Raw genomic sequence first — 14,181 nt, forward strand, 5'->3', positions numbered from 1 at the left:
ACGTAGAGAGATTAAGAGACACGTTCAACCCATTAGAGCTGCAGTCTTCAGCCCGCACGTGTACTGTAAGTATACTACACTACTGTATGTCTTTATATATATACTCATGATTCATGTTGAAAAATAAAGCTCGACGTTTTATCAGGAAATAAAGATCTGGACCCTACTAATGGAGTTTTATACCATGTGTGTGTGTGAGGGCCATAATGTTTTTCACACTTTAGAGAAGCGCTCAGTAAAATCCAGTTAACGGTCATCGGATCAGTCCACGAACGTCTCGGCTCTCGGACAGAATCGACCTCCTGTTTAAGAACAATCACATGTGTAACACTCGTATACGTGTATGAACCCATGCACAATAATAACTCAATGTTATGATTCATGCTAACAGACTGACCTTATCCTTTCATGAAATGATCCATCACAGCTCCAATGACACAACTCATCATTTAGCATTCATAAAGGCTTTATGAATCAGATTAGCTCATGTGCAATGAAACTTTTAAAAATTCTGCATGCATTTCAGTTTGTTAAACATTGTTTAGGTCGTATCATTCTTTTCGTCTTGGCTCATGCATCGATGATGTCAAAGTTACATCATACAACCACGCCCAGAGGTGTTCGTGGCCGAGCGGCGGAGGGAATCAGACGGGGAAATAGAAAGAAACCAAAGGTCTGAGAAGGAAAAGAGGGCATACTTTTCGCAACGGCGATTCGGCCAACCGGACTTTCTTGGGAGATATCTGTGAAGAGAGCAAGAGAATTAAAATCTGTCCATCCCTCTTCAGAGATATCTCCATTAACACTGCTGATCTCTTAAATCTCTTGCTCATTTACTCATTTGGTCTGTAAGACATCTACATGTACACACAATGAGAGTTTCACGTTGCTGAGGAGCAGATTGAAAGTCTGATAATGGTCTCAATTCGAGCACGTTGGCCGCTGCAAAGCGTCGCTCTTGAATCAGAGATGTACTCTGTAGGAGGATCTTGAGCTCAGTGTTGCTCTACGGTTACATTTAATTAACATCTCATCTATCTGCTCGTAACTCCAGCGTTTAAGTAGAGAGTTGAAGAGAAACACTCTTATTATTATTATTATTATGGTGATATAAGAGTAAATACACATCACCACACAGATTGAAGGACTAAAGCTCTTCAGAGAGCAGACAGACAGTGAGATGTATGATGGTGATCGTCGGGTACCTTCATAGGGGCGAGCTGAATGGGGGTGATGTAGGACGGATCCACCATGGGTTTGGGGCGGTTAGCCGTGTCAGCTAACAGACTCTGCCATTGCTGTGGCAGTCCGGTGAACGTCTGCTTGTGCGGGTCGAAGCCCGTGTGAACGCGGTGCTCAAAGTTGGAGGGGGCCGATATTTCCAGCCTCTTCTTCTTCTTTCCAAACATGTTGGAAAAGCTGGAAAAACCTGTAATGGCACAAAGAGAAAGTGAGTGAGTGAATGAGAGTAAAGATGATTCAAAGCATCATCAGAGAGATTCTCTAACCCTAACCCTAACCACAGCAATGCAGTAAAATAGTAAACTGCACACATATTCCCCATAACTAAACCTTTTATTTTTAAATAAAAGGAACATCAATAAAGTAGAAATATGATTATTAAAAACACTTCCAGTAAAGACTCACATTATCATACAGTTGTGTTATTGTATAACTGCAGAAACTCTTTCAGATACATCTCATAATGACTAAAACAATGAAATATAGTAAAAGTGACATGCTGGTCAAAGATGGTAACCCGTTCATGAGGAGACCTTCAGGTTAAAAGCTCAACTCTCTAATCACAACACTACAATTGATCTCATGTAGCGTAATTGAATTTCTTTCATTTTGAAGTGAAATTGCTCGTTTGATACTAGTGTTTCTGTCAGGATGACTATCATCAAAGACAAACATTAATCAATAGCACTAATCTAGCACAATTAGCGGTTAGCTGTAGGGAACTAAACTCCTTCTTCTTTACATGTACAGAGCAAGAGTCACAGTCATAGTCATACAGGACTTACAGAATTATATGAGACCTCATCTCATTATATACAAACTGATACACAAATATGATGATAATTATACCTGAATATTATCTCAAAGAGGATCAATACTGTACTGTATGTGTCCAGAGGAAAACATTACAATCCTGGATTATATTATGTAATGTAAAGGACCAATAGATAGAGTCATATATGTGGAGGAGGATGGAGGCGGTTAACAAGAGCAGTGCGGTGTACTGTATGAACTCTCTGTGTGTGTGTATGTGTGTGTGTGTGTGTGTGTGTGTGTGTGTGTGTGTGTGTGTGTGTGTTCTGTCTTCTGTTGAGCTGTCAATCATCTCATCTCATATCAGCCCTCTCTACTCTATTGGTCAAGTGCAGATGTGGATCAAATGTGGTCCGCTGGGCACATTAATCTGGCATGTAATGCAGTTTATAATTATATTAACAGTGTAGGATTTTGTCCAGAATGACTCATTTGCTGTAATACCAACAATGTCCAAAAGATAAAAACACAACTGTAAAACTAGCACACAAGAGCGGCAACAAAATAGAAAGATAAATGAATGATGTTTGAATGACTGTTTTAAACAGAATGGACATCAGACAGAAGCTGTTATTTGCCAAGTATTGACATTTTTAGGGACCAATAACTGCTTACCTTTTTCTTTAACATCATGGTGATGAGGTGTAATAATTGTCTACCATGCACATGAAATGATTTGCCTTTCAGAAAATGAAGCATTCTTAAAATGCATTAAGCATCATTTTATTTATTTGTTGTAACCACAACTTTACTACTGTCTTATCAAGGTGTTTTATTTGTTGTAAAACTGTGATAATACAAATGGCAATTAATCTGTTAAAACACAGTTACTACAGTAATAAAACTATGTTTACTCTTCTTTATGGTGATGATTGTAAACATCTTAGTATGCTAAATCTATTACTCAGACTGTACTATGATCTGTTTTCTTCAGAACTGTATATATAACTGTATGTGTCCACAGTTTTTTTATTAGTGAATGGTTGATAAGAGACAGATATATATAGTATAGTAATAAGTGATTGTTGATGTTGTAATAAATAAAGCTATATTTTTCAATCATAGTATGCGGCCCTTCACATTTATTTCAAAACGTGATGTGGCCCTCGAGTAATAAAAGTCTGCCCACCCCTGGTCAAGTGTCTGTGTTTTCTGGTTAATACCTAAATAATATCCATTTCAACACCTAACAAAGCTAAAACTTTAAGGAGAAACATGAGAACTAATGAGAGAGGTTTCTGCAGGGTCTGCCAGGCATCACGGGCCGGCGGGAGGCGCTCAGTAAGAACTCATAACACTAATGAAAGAAATAACCTAGATAAGAAGTGACAACTTGAAAATAGGATTACAAAGACTAGAGAAAGCTATCGGCCTTATGTGAGGAACGACCCGTACGGCGCACGAATGCTGAAAGTTTTTTTGTTTTGATATCACAGAAAGTAAAAACACAGATCATGAAATGTACAAACAAACAGAAGCTCAGCGTTTCTATTGGCCGAATCACGCGTCAGTCACGCTTCTACAGTACAGACCCAACACAAACGCTGCTTCCCGCTTAGAGATCACGGCTATTTTCAGCATCCATTCACAACGACAGAGATATCACTGCATTCCCCACATACACTCGTGCAATGATCCTGCTCTCTAAATAACACTCAACTAAACCCATCAACTTCTGTTTACAGGTCTTTACATCTATACAACAGCTCTAAAGTTTCATATCACAAACACGCAACAACACGTTTATATGTTGACTGCCGATGGATTATATTTAGACCACAACAGTCTTCAGTCGCTCACACGAAAATCACAAACTGCTGCCATATTCAACTAGAAAATGTTCAGAGAGTAAAAACACATATGAATGTTTCTTACAAAGCAATGTTAGTTTTACATTAACTCACAGTTACTGTAAGCTTCTTTATAAAATCATCCTCAAGCATTAAATGTTCATTCACTTTCACTGGCGAGCAACAAAACTTCAATTAGCTGTCTGATTACAGCAACATTACAGTAAAACAAAACTTCTGTAAAGTCAAACGCACCTGGCTTCAGATTTATTAATCCTCATGTAAGCTGAGCTATGATCCTCATCTTCATCTTCATCATCTTCATCACCCCAGACTCTGACACCAGCTGTCTGTCTCGCCCCACAACAACCAACAATTCCACCCTGTGTTTCCACTACAGCAACATGTGCACACACACACAGCCTCACTACACACACACACACACACACACACATTTGCCCCACCCAACCTGTCTCACCCCACATGTGAACAGAGAGACAGCTGCTATAGTCAGTTAACACAAAGCTGTCTTTAGTCCACATGGTGACTGTCACTGAAACACACACACACACACACACACACACACAGAGACACACACACACACACACACACACACACACACACACACAGAGACACACACGCACGCACGCACGCACTCTCTCTCACTCTCTCTCTCTCTCTCTCTCTCTCTCTCTCTCTCTCTCTCTCTCTCTCTCACACACACACACACACACACACACACACACACACACACACACACACACACACACACACACACACACACAGACACACACACACACACTCTCTCTCTCTTTCTCTCTCTCTCTCTCACACACACACACACACATACACACAGACAGACAGACAACACACACACACAGACACACACGCACACACACTCTCTCTCTCTCTCTCTCTCTCTCTGTCTCTCTCTCTCTCACACACACACACACACACACACACACACACACACACACACAGACACACGCGCACACACTCTCTCTCTCTCTCTCTCTCTCTCTCTCTCTCACACACACACACACACACATACACACAGACAGACAGACAACACACACACACAGACACACACGCACACACTCTCTCTCTCTCTCTCTCTCTCTCTGTCTCTCTCTCTCTCACACACACACAGACAGACAGACAGACACACACACACACACACAGACAGACAGACAGACACACACAGACCTGTTGGCATATGTGGTTTACAGGGACAAATGTATTTTCTACTGTACAAACTGTATATTGTATTCCCCTCACCTACTTCAGTCCCTGACACAAACCATCACATAAAACTGTTGGCAGTCTTTAATCGATGAAAAACTAACATTTAGTTTATGGGGACACTTATAGCATAATAAACACGTCAATAATTATACATTATTCATGTAAACCATCTATGTCTATGTAAACTATTTATTGTAACTATTGTCACAGTTTTTTCTTCATTTGTTGTTTATTTGTTATTGCTGTGTCGTTATCTGTTCAGCAGTAGAATACATCAAAGAGTCTCTTTTCAACCATACATATAAAGTATTTACACACTACTATTATTAATATTATTATTATATAATCACAATACAAAAACCACAACACAACACACCATTCTTTATTTGTCTTTAAATGTGTAAACATGTATATCCTTCTTAGATAAATAAAGATATAAATCATCTATGTGTGTATTACCTGTGTCTTTTCCTACAGCATTTACCCGTTTATATTGTGTTTAAGCGCTGTGGTTACATCGCCTGCAGTGATACACGTTACAACTCATTTTGCCTTTGGTGTTTGGACTACATAACGCATGCTCATGAACACAGACACACACACACACACACACACACACACACAGGTTCATGAACAAACTGAAGATCTTGAGTGAATTAACTTTTTTCAAGTGCAATGTGCTTCTATTAATCAAGTGAATAATGTAAGATCTTGTCTGTAGAGGTCTGAATAATAAATTCATATAAACAATAGTGAAGAGCTCACCTTTGACAGTCACAGCTCATTTCTGCATGAAGTTTATCAGTAACAAAAGAGCAAACATTTCCTCTAAACAGTGTGGAGAGACACAACTGCTGCACATTGACATGAACTATAGTCCAATCCAAACTAAAAGACTTTCTCTTACTGTAAATGTGTGAGTGACCTGTAGGAACTATCACAGTTCTGTTTGTGAGGCAGGAATAAATGATCATAAATAAGCCAAAGAGTCAATAATTTCTTCTTCATTGTTAGATGTGAATCTATCACTGTGATGTCACTTCCTCCAGAGTCACACTGAAGCATTGATGTCTTTTGCTGATGAGCGGCTGCTATTTCAAGCACCAAAGAGTCTAGAACGACTGTGACCTGCTGTGTTTACTTAACACCTGTGAATTTCAAGCATTCTTACACAGTATAAGCCTCTTTCCTCTTCTGCTCATGTTTTTATAGCCCTTCCTCGAGTATCTTTACATAAGATGTAATACAATCAAAACAGAGCGGCTTTCTGTGAATGCACACGTGTGCTGATGTGAGCTCGACAGTATATAGTCCAGTACACAACATGCAGTATTACAGTTTTTTTCGATTGCTAAACGTCAGTGGGCACAACTGGCAAACATGTGCAAAACTCTAACTACAGTCTGCACAGCAGCAGTTCATGTGGACCAAACTCTAGTTTGTTTTTTATTGCTTGAACACAGTTTTCAAAACTTTACACACTTATCTCATGACTTTAAACACAACCTGCACAACACTGTGGATTTACAGCACATTGTTCAAATGCTAACACACTGCTGTCAAAACTGTGAACCACACATTCAAAACACAATTAATTTCAGCCTTGTGCCTTTCAAACACTGCTGATTGCAATTTCATATAAATATAAATTCCAATTCCATATATATATTTCATATATATAAAATATTACCTTTCATGTACTTTTAGTTTCTCACTTTTTTCTCATTACTGTAATTCTGTAAATTACTCCAGACTACTGAAGCAAACTGCTAATTTTCATTTACCTTAAAGAATTATGATGTTCTTAAAACTTTCGCTACTCTGCAAAAACATTAAACAGCAGAGTAGCGAAACATCAAGGACAAATGAAACTACGTTCAAGGACAAAATATACAAGAATAAGATGTTTGTGTGTTCACATTAAACAGAACTAGAACTAGAACCAGACTATAATAGGATGAAGCGTTTAAGTGTTAACTAGTATATGTTGACCCGTTGTGTTTAATGTTCTTGTCACAGTCATGGATATGTTTAATGTATATTTATAAATGTATGTTGTTTATATATAGACCGCAGGAATACTCTAGATCACAGATCCTAACCAAATCAACAAACGTCATTTTAAAGGTCAGATCAGGTAAGAACTGCACGCTTTCAATGTTTCAGGTACATTATTAAATCTATAATGCGCATTACTTCAGCTGAGACAACATTTCTATTGCTTGTAATACTGAGGGCATCTTTATGATATGAATGAATGTTGTTATTGCTGAAGAGTGACAGCAGGCCACATGAACGTCTCGTGACCACATACGACAGTGACAGTGACCACATACATTTACACAAAGTCACATTCATTCGTCGTCGATGTTTCGTGCATTCATATTTGCGTTGAATGCCTTGAATGCGCTTCAGCACCACGGACAGCGGCGGCGCGACGCGGCGCGTCAAAGGCCCGCGAGCCGAAGCGAACGCAGATCCGTCACGGGCCGTTTCAGCAACGCATGCATGAGAGTTGCAACCCTGATCTGCATTACGCTGCAATATAATCATCATCACATCCAATCACACGACGGCGTGATGCAAAGAAAGAAGAGAAAGATGCGTTTCTCACCGTTTCCCGCTCGTCAGCTCGTCACATTTCCTCGCAGTGATTTCTGCCGCTTCTCGGGAATGTTGTGGTGAGGAAACAAACACTGTTATGTGCTTCTCCGCGCCATGTTATTATGAGCCGCTCCGGGATTGATGCTGCGCGGCGCGCTACATCCGGGCTGCTGGCAATCACAGCGCGTGACAGCAGCACTTCTCTTATCCTACTATGAAGAAGGTTTGCGTTTTAATATTCATGAGCCAATAGGTCGTTACTGATGATAGGACGTCAACGTAACGTGTCATACACCTAAAGGCTTTGCTATTGGACTATTCGTCGCCACAATACCTCCTTTTAAATGTTGCCTAGAGATGTTATAATAAATAAAAAAATCTTTTATCAATTTATTTTGGTCTAATTTTACCTAGATATCAGAGTAATCATTTAATACGATAACAATTGAACCAAAATACCTACAAGTTTACCTCAGTGAACTGTTAAATACACGATTAATCTTGATGTAGCTCAATGAATTGTCACCAACGCGTTTTACTTACATTTACCTTACCTCAGTAAACTATTAACATGCTTGTTTTATGTGCGATATTTGCATAGACATTAAAGTTATAACGAGACCGCGCATTGACTGCTGGATTGTAGGTCAACGGCGCCGCCATATTAGATGTGTCAATTAACTTCTTTATTACCATTAACTCCGTCACACACCTCAAAACAACTATCAGGGAATTACGTTACATTTCACAGGTAAGACTAAACAGTTGGGTCAGATCATTATTTGGCAGACTATTAATAGTTAAGAGATATCAATATTTAGCATGTTGATACTTAATGAGAATTCACAATGATTACATAGTTATACTATAAGTTATATGAAAAACTAAATTGCCTTTTGCCATCGTTTTAGACGAAGGCCTGATTCATTGTCCATCTTATTGTTGTTACGTGAGAAACATATTGTAGGTTTTCTTCAAATGAGTACTGCTATAAGCTACTGTGAGTTATTAATTTTATTCATTGTTATTTCTGTTTATATCTACAAAGGTTAGAGTTCATTGTTTTAGTCTTGACAATCAAGATTCTCGGCAACTAAACATTTATAAATCAAAAAACAATTCAAATTGAGACTTCTAACACAATGCTCTACCAACTGAGCTACAGGGAAGTTAAAAATATTGAATGTAGATAGAAATAAAGCTAAAGAAATGATTCGATGGCATTTGTGATGTAATGTAATGCAATGCGCGGGCTATTTGAACAGTCTGAATTGTAAAATATGTGTTTTATGAGCAGATTGTGGTGTGTTTTTAATGTGACACTGAAGGGCATCAGACAAACACATGGAGATGTGCATTAAAGTCTTAGTGTTGTTCTGAAACAAGCCCATATTTATTTGACATCATGTGTCATGTGTTATATCCTACTCAAGACATGAGGAGAATGATGATATCCAACAAATATCTCGGCTCTAGTAAGTGGAAGAAATGTTTCCTGCAAGTCAAAGCGTCATTGTGAAATGTCACAATCGCATCTATTAAAACACTGTATAATGAAAATAAAATGTAAAGACAGGGTTTTCCTGTGATACAGCTGCACAACATGCAACATGCATTCTGTTTTAAAGGAAGCTCATATCAGATCATACCGATGTAGACACTAAAACGCCATATAGTGTCCAGCCCTAATATACATAAACGCTGTTGCTCATACGATGATGTAGAAATGATGTCTAAAGCTCTCCATAATCTGTCTAGTGTTTGAAGTTTAATATAATTATTAACATTTTCATTGACTGTTACATTTAACCCCTGGCACTGTCACAGTTACACTTACTGATAACATCTGCCCTAATGCTTTAAAGGGATAGTAAGTAGGATTTTCCCCATCTAGTGGTGAAATTGTATTTTGCATTCAAACGAATAGTGCTCTCTAGCGCCTCGCTTTTCCAAATGCGTGTTGCAACTACGATAGCCGTTATGTAATCGCTGATCTCCATGTCCGTTTCTGCTGGTTCATGTGTTCTGAATGAAAACACATTGTGGTAGGCTAGTGCTTTTTGTCCCTCTCTGCTATTTTAGTTTATCAATATGGCGGAACGACATGGAAGCCTTCTTGACTTACCCGTTCAATGTAAAGAAAGAGGAGTAATTCTAAGCTTACAAAGAAAAGTCAGATCACTGGCAGAGGTCATTTGTACATATTTATGAATAAAGACATTGATTTTGATTAATAAAATACTTTTACACATTGTCCCTTGACTGGAAAACCCTACAGACTGCTGGTGTGCTAATGTCAAAGTTCATCACAAATATATTTGTTCAGCCACGTTGAATAGAAATGATCGCATGTGTGATATGAACATGTGGAAAGTAGTGCATTAGTGTGATGCTTGTTGTTGAGATGATGTTTGTTTGCACATGACACACATAATATTCACACACACAAACACACACACACACACACACACAATGTGAAAACAGCAGCTGAATGTTGTATAATTGCATTATGTCTTTACAGCGCATGTTTCTGTGCAGTGAGTCACAGCACACAACTCATCATCATAAGAGCTTTATTAATGCACCAATGAGGAATCATGTGGTAACATAATAAGTGTGAGCTATTTAACATTTAAACGTTAGGATTTCTCCAGCAACATCCTATAAACCTGAAGAGAATCATGAGCAGATAAATGTGTTTAATAAATCAATAAACTCAAATCATAATGTAATTCTTCACAAAAATCGTGCTTACTGCATTGAACACTGATAACTGCGTTTGCCAAAATGGCTGTTTTGTGGAAATGTAAATCTAATAATGAACAAGAAGAAGTATTGTGATCCTGTGAATCCTCTGACAATGAGCTACTGTTAGTCTATAGAAACTCAAATCACCAACCCAATAATGTACAATGTTGAAACGTTTCAATTGAAATTGTAAATATTTGTCACTTTTTAACAAGTAATGAGTACAAGCACCTTCTTACAGGTCATTTTTATATATTACATTGGTTGAGTACAGCTAAAAGTTACATTTGAAGTCATTAAAATGATGTTTGTAATCATTATCATTTTTACAATCATTTTTCCTTTGATTAACGTTTGATTTGGTCTTTGTGATATACATCTTTAAACAGTACTTGACTGATGTGAGAGCAGTGGTTTGTAACACTTCATTTAATGTAGGGTCCTCATAAAATAAAATGGGTTTTATAAAATCATTGTATCATTGTTTGTATGTAATGTTTTTGTGTCAGACGCAAATTCCTCTGCTGTCTGGTTTGTCAATTATGAGGTGGAATGTTGGGAGTGAATAAACAAGCGGGAGTCATGAGGAGCAGACGGATATAAATGAAGGATTTTCTCTTCTCTTCTGTCTTCTCTTCAGTCTTCATCCTCTGCACATCATCTTCACAGGTACTGTCATATTAAACTCGTTCTTATTTATTTCATAACTTACGGTTTTGCTAAAGGTTTGCATTTGTTTTAATAGCCAGTATTTCTTTTCCTCAGATTTATGAAGCGGTGAAAGAGTATAATAGGCGTTAGATTACTGCTATGATTGGATGGTGGATGTCATTTAAGATTGAAATGTGACAGATTCTTCTGCTTTGTTCTGAGATTTTCATTCGAAAACAAGATTCACAGATCGTACATTACTGTATAATCTCTAAGTGTGAGAGCAGCAGCTAAACAGGCAAATTGAATTATATGAAATGAATGCACAGCCAATGTGGAAATGCGGCACGGGTGTGCATTATTTTCATATTATTCAAAGAGTCAATTGCTCTGGTGGTTATTTTAAGACTTTTGACAGGTCAGGTGAGTGTTCTTCGAAAAATAAATCAACACTCGTGAAACATTTCTCAGCCACTTAGAATAAAGCATTCAACAGACCCCGTGGTATAAATGCTGATATATGACCGTATGTGCAGTGCATTCAGAGCCCCTTCATCTCATTACAATTTGTCATGTGTGCAGTATATATAGCCTCTTTGTATGTTGCTAGATGTAATTCATAAACAATCATACAGTATATAAAGTTTCCCCTGAAAGCATTTAAACATGTGCTGACAGTTTATTTGCTGTTATACACCTCTAGTCTTCACAGGTGCCATGAGTTGCCCTTCGTCTGGTCAGCAATGTAACAATGGTTATCCACAAATAGTTCAGCAGACACCTGGTGCTGTGTGGCCTACTCAACCCTACTGGCCCTGTCAACCCAACCAGCCAGCGTGGCCCATGACTGCCGGTACAGCAGTCCCACAAACTTGGCCAGTTCAACCCATTCAATCAAGCTGGCCCTATTCTCAGACAACTCTGACAAACCAGCCCAGCTCACCATTCCAACCCAGCTCACCATTCCAACCCAGCTCACCATTCCAACCAAGTCCACCAGTTCAACCCAGCTCACCATTCCAACCAAGTCCACCATTCCAACCAAGTCCACCATTCCAACCAAGTCCACCATTCCAACCAAGTCCACCAGTTCAACCCAGCTCACCATTCCAACCAAGTCCACCAGTTCAACCCAGCTCACCATTCCAACCAAGCCCACCAGTTCAACCAAACCCACCTGCTCAACCAAACACACCTGCTCAACCAACCCAACCTGCACAACTACCTGTCCCATCAGGCTACCTACCGTCTCCCGTCCACCCAGCATGGCATGGTAATCCTGGGCAACCGGGTTGGCCCTGTCAAGGCCCCACAGGTGGAGCGCTGCAGCCGTGGCCACCGGCACCATCAACCGCTCCTGTTGTAAGACACTACACTAGTTGTGCTTAACTGACCCAGAATGATTTGGTGATAGAGTGCAGGCCAAATAAAGTGTTTAGACGATTTGGCAATGGATAATATAACTATAAACAGCATAGCAGCAGCCAAGCGATACATATGGCCACACCATTACAAACCAAAAAAATGCATAAAACCGTTAGCGTATGGGTACAGAACAGTTAAGCAGCATAACTTCACGCCACTCTTGACTTTTTCTCTTGATATTTGTTATAGATGTTTCTGTTATTGAAGAGTTTCTGATGTTTCAGACGGTGCCCTTCAACATGAACTTTCCCCGTGGCATCTACGACAAACTGATGCTGACGATCAGAGGTCAAATTAAACCCGATGCTAAAATGTGAGTGTTCGCACGTGTGTTTAACAGCAATCTATTTCTTTTGTCTATGCAGAGCGTGTTAATTATGTTTCTTTTTCCAACAGGTTCACAATTAAGTTCCTGCGCGGTAACGACATCGCCCTTCACATCAACCCACGGTTCAGTGAAGGTGGGAAACCGGTGCTCGTGCGTAACCATAAGGTGGGCGAGCGCTGGGGTCAAGAGGAGCGTGACCTGCTTGCGCCTTTCCCCTTCACACCCGGACATCACTTCGAGGTAAACGACACGCTGATGTTTTTACTCCGCAATCCCGTTCCTAACAAGAAAAACCTTTTCAAACGTTTCCCATTTATTGGTGGGACAAAAGAACCTGGAGAGCCCAAGAAGGGATCACATCACATAAACCCGTCGGCGTAGACGAATGGCGTTGAGCGAATCAAAGACTTCATTTCTAACCCTAACACTGTTACAGTAGATGTGTGGAAGAATGATTCAGGGCTTCGTTAACGAATGAATAATTCATGTGATCTCCTCTGTAGATGAAGATTCTCTGTACAGTCACGGAGTTCAAGGTCGTGGTGAACAACACGCCCGTCTTCAACTTTAAGCATCGCATCATAGAAGTGAATCAGATCGACCGCCTCAACATCCTGCATGACGTCACGCTGACATCAGTCAACCTCGACTCACTGCCCTGATTGGATTGAAAAGAGTTTTCATTTATGACTCGATGTGTGACCCTGAGATTTTGTTCAAAATAATGCACATTTCTGGCAGCTCAGCACATCTCCTTTTGACTTAACATTCATTTATACATCTAATATATAACACTGCTCTTTATGTAAACAGACAGATGGATGGCTAATGTATAGTTTACAGGAGATTTGCAATAATAATAATAATAAATATTATAGCTTTTTCCTTGTTTCTATACCGTGTGTTTTCTGTAAAGCCACTTTGCAACAATGCATCACTACAGAAATAAATTGAAATTGAGTAACGCGGGTTGACCTCAATAGTTTACATGTAAGCATTTCCATCAGTACAATGATAATGATATACAGTAAAGCTGGATGAGCAATTAACTAAGATAAGATTGAGTTTTTCTTCAGGAAAGCAGTGGAAACTATAGAGCTAAACTATGTAGTGCTCCGGCCCTCCAGTGTAAGATTTGAATAGCCCTGACAGTTAAACACAAACTAAATATTCACCTAAATACAACAAACACATTTTCGGAAGGTGCCATTGACATAAAATGTTCAGATATTGGTAACCATAGATCTCCATAAATTAAGTTATGGGTAATCATGTAAAATGACACAGGCAAAAGTATTGGACCCCTGAAGAAAAGGTGAAGCCAAAACAGTCAGT

At 39.1% G+C, this 14,181-nt stretch overlaps 2 protein-coding genes across 6 annotated transcripts in view; one reads left to right on the plus strand and one right to left on the minus strand.

The window, feature by feature from the left end:
• pak5 (p21 protein (Cdc42/Rac)-activated kinase 5) overlaps nucleotides 1-14,181 on the minus strand; it is a 52,168-nt gene that overhangs the window by 21,292 nt on the left and 16,695 nt on the right. For 2 of the 5 annotated variants that reach the window (XM_073856401.1, XM_073856400.1), the window contains exon 27: nucleotides 1,206-1,429. In XM_073856401.1, coding sequence (XP_073712502.1) covers nucleotides 1,206-1,429 — 224 coding nt within the window. Of the gene's footprint in view, nucleotides 1-698; nucleotides 744-1,205; nucleotides 1,430-4,100; nucleotides 4,313-7,704; nucleotides 7,843-14,181 lie in introns of those variants that run through there. The other 3 variants (XM_055185520.2, XM_055185521.2, XM_073856399.1) reach the window with 3 other exon arrangements.
• LOC129429055 (uncharacterized) lies at nucleotides 10,952-13,811 on the plus strand. The gene is made up of 5 exons (XM_055185528.2): nucleotides 10,952-11,111; nucleotides 11,797-12,455; nucleotides 12,743-12,831; nucleotides 12,915-13,086; nucleotides 13,350-13,811. The coding sequence occupies exons 2-5, from the start codon at nucleotides 11,811-11,813 to the stop codon at nucleotides 13,506-13,508; spliced, it is 1,065 nt and encodes a 354-aa protein (XP_055041503.2). The 5' UTR covers nucleotides 10,952-11,111; nucleotides 11,797-11,810; the 3' UTR covers nucleotides 13,509-13,811.

This window comes from Misgurnus anguillicaudatus, chromosome 18, assembly GCF_027580225.2.
Source record: "Misgurnus anguillicaudatus chromosome 18, ASM2758022v2, whole genome shotgun sequence".
Classification (NCBI taxonomy): Eukaryota; Metazoa; Chordata; class Actinopteri; order Cypriniformes; family Cobitidae; genus Misgurnus; species Misgurnus anguillicaudatus.

Bases quoted from the DNA above. Each gene is read 5' to 3' on its own strand.
- LOC129429055 (XM_055185528.2), top strand. From the start codon at position 11,811: ATGAGTTGCCCTTCGTCTGGTCAGCAATGTAACAATGGTTATCCACAA. The intron at 12,456-12,742 runs GTAAGACACTAC...CTGATGTTTCAG, and splicing joins CACCATCAACCGCTCCTGTT to ACGGTGCCCTTCAACATGAA. The intron at 13,087-13,349 runs GTAAACGACACG...TCTCCTCTGTAG, and splicing joins CACCCGGACATCACTTCGAG to ATGAAGATTCTCTGTACAGT.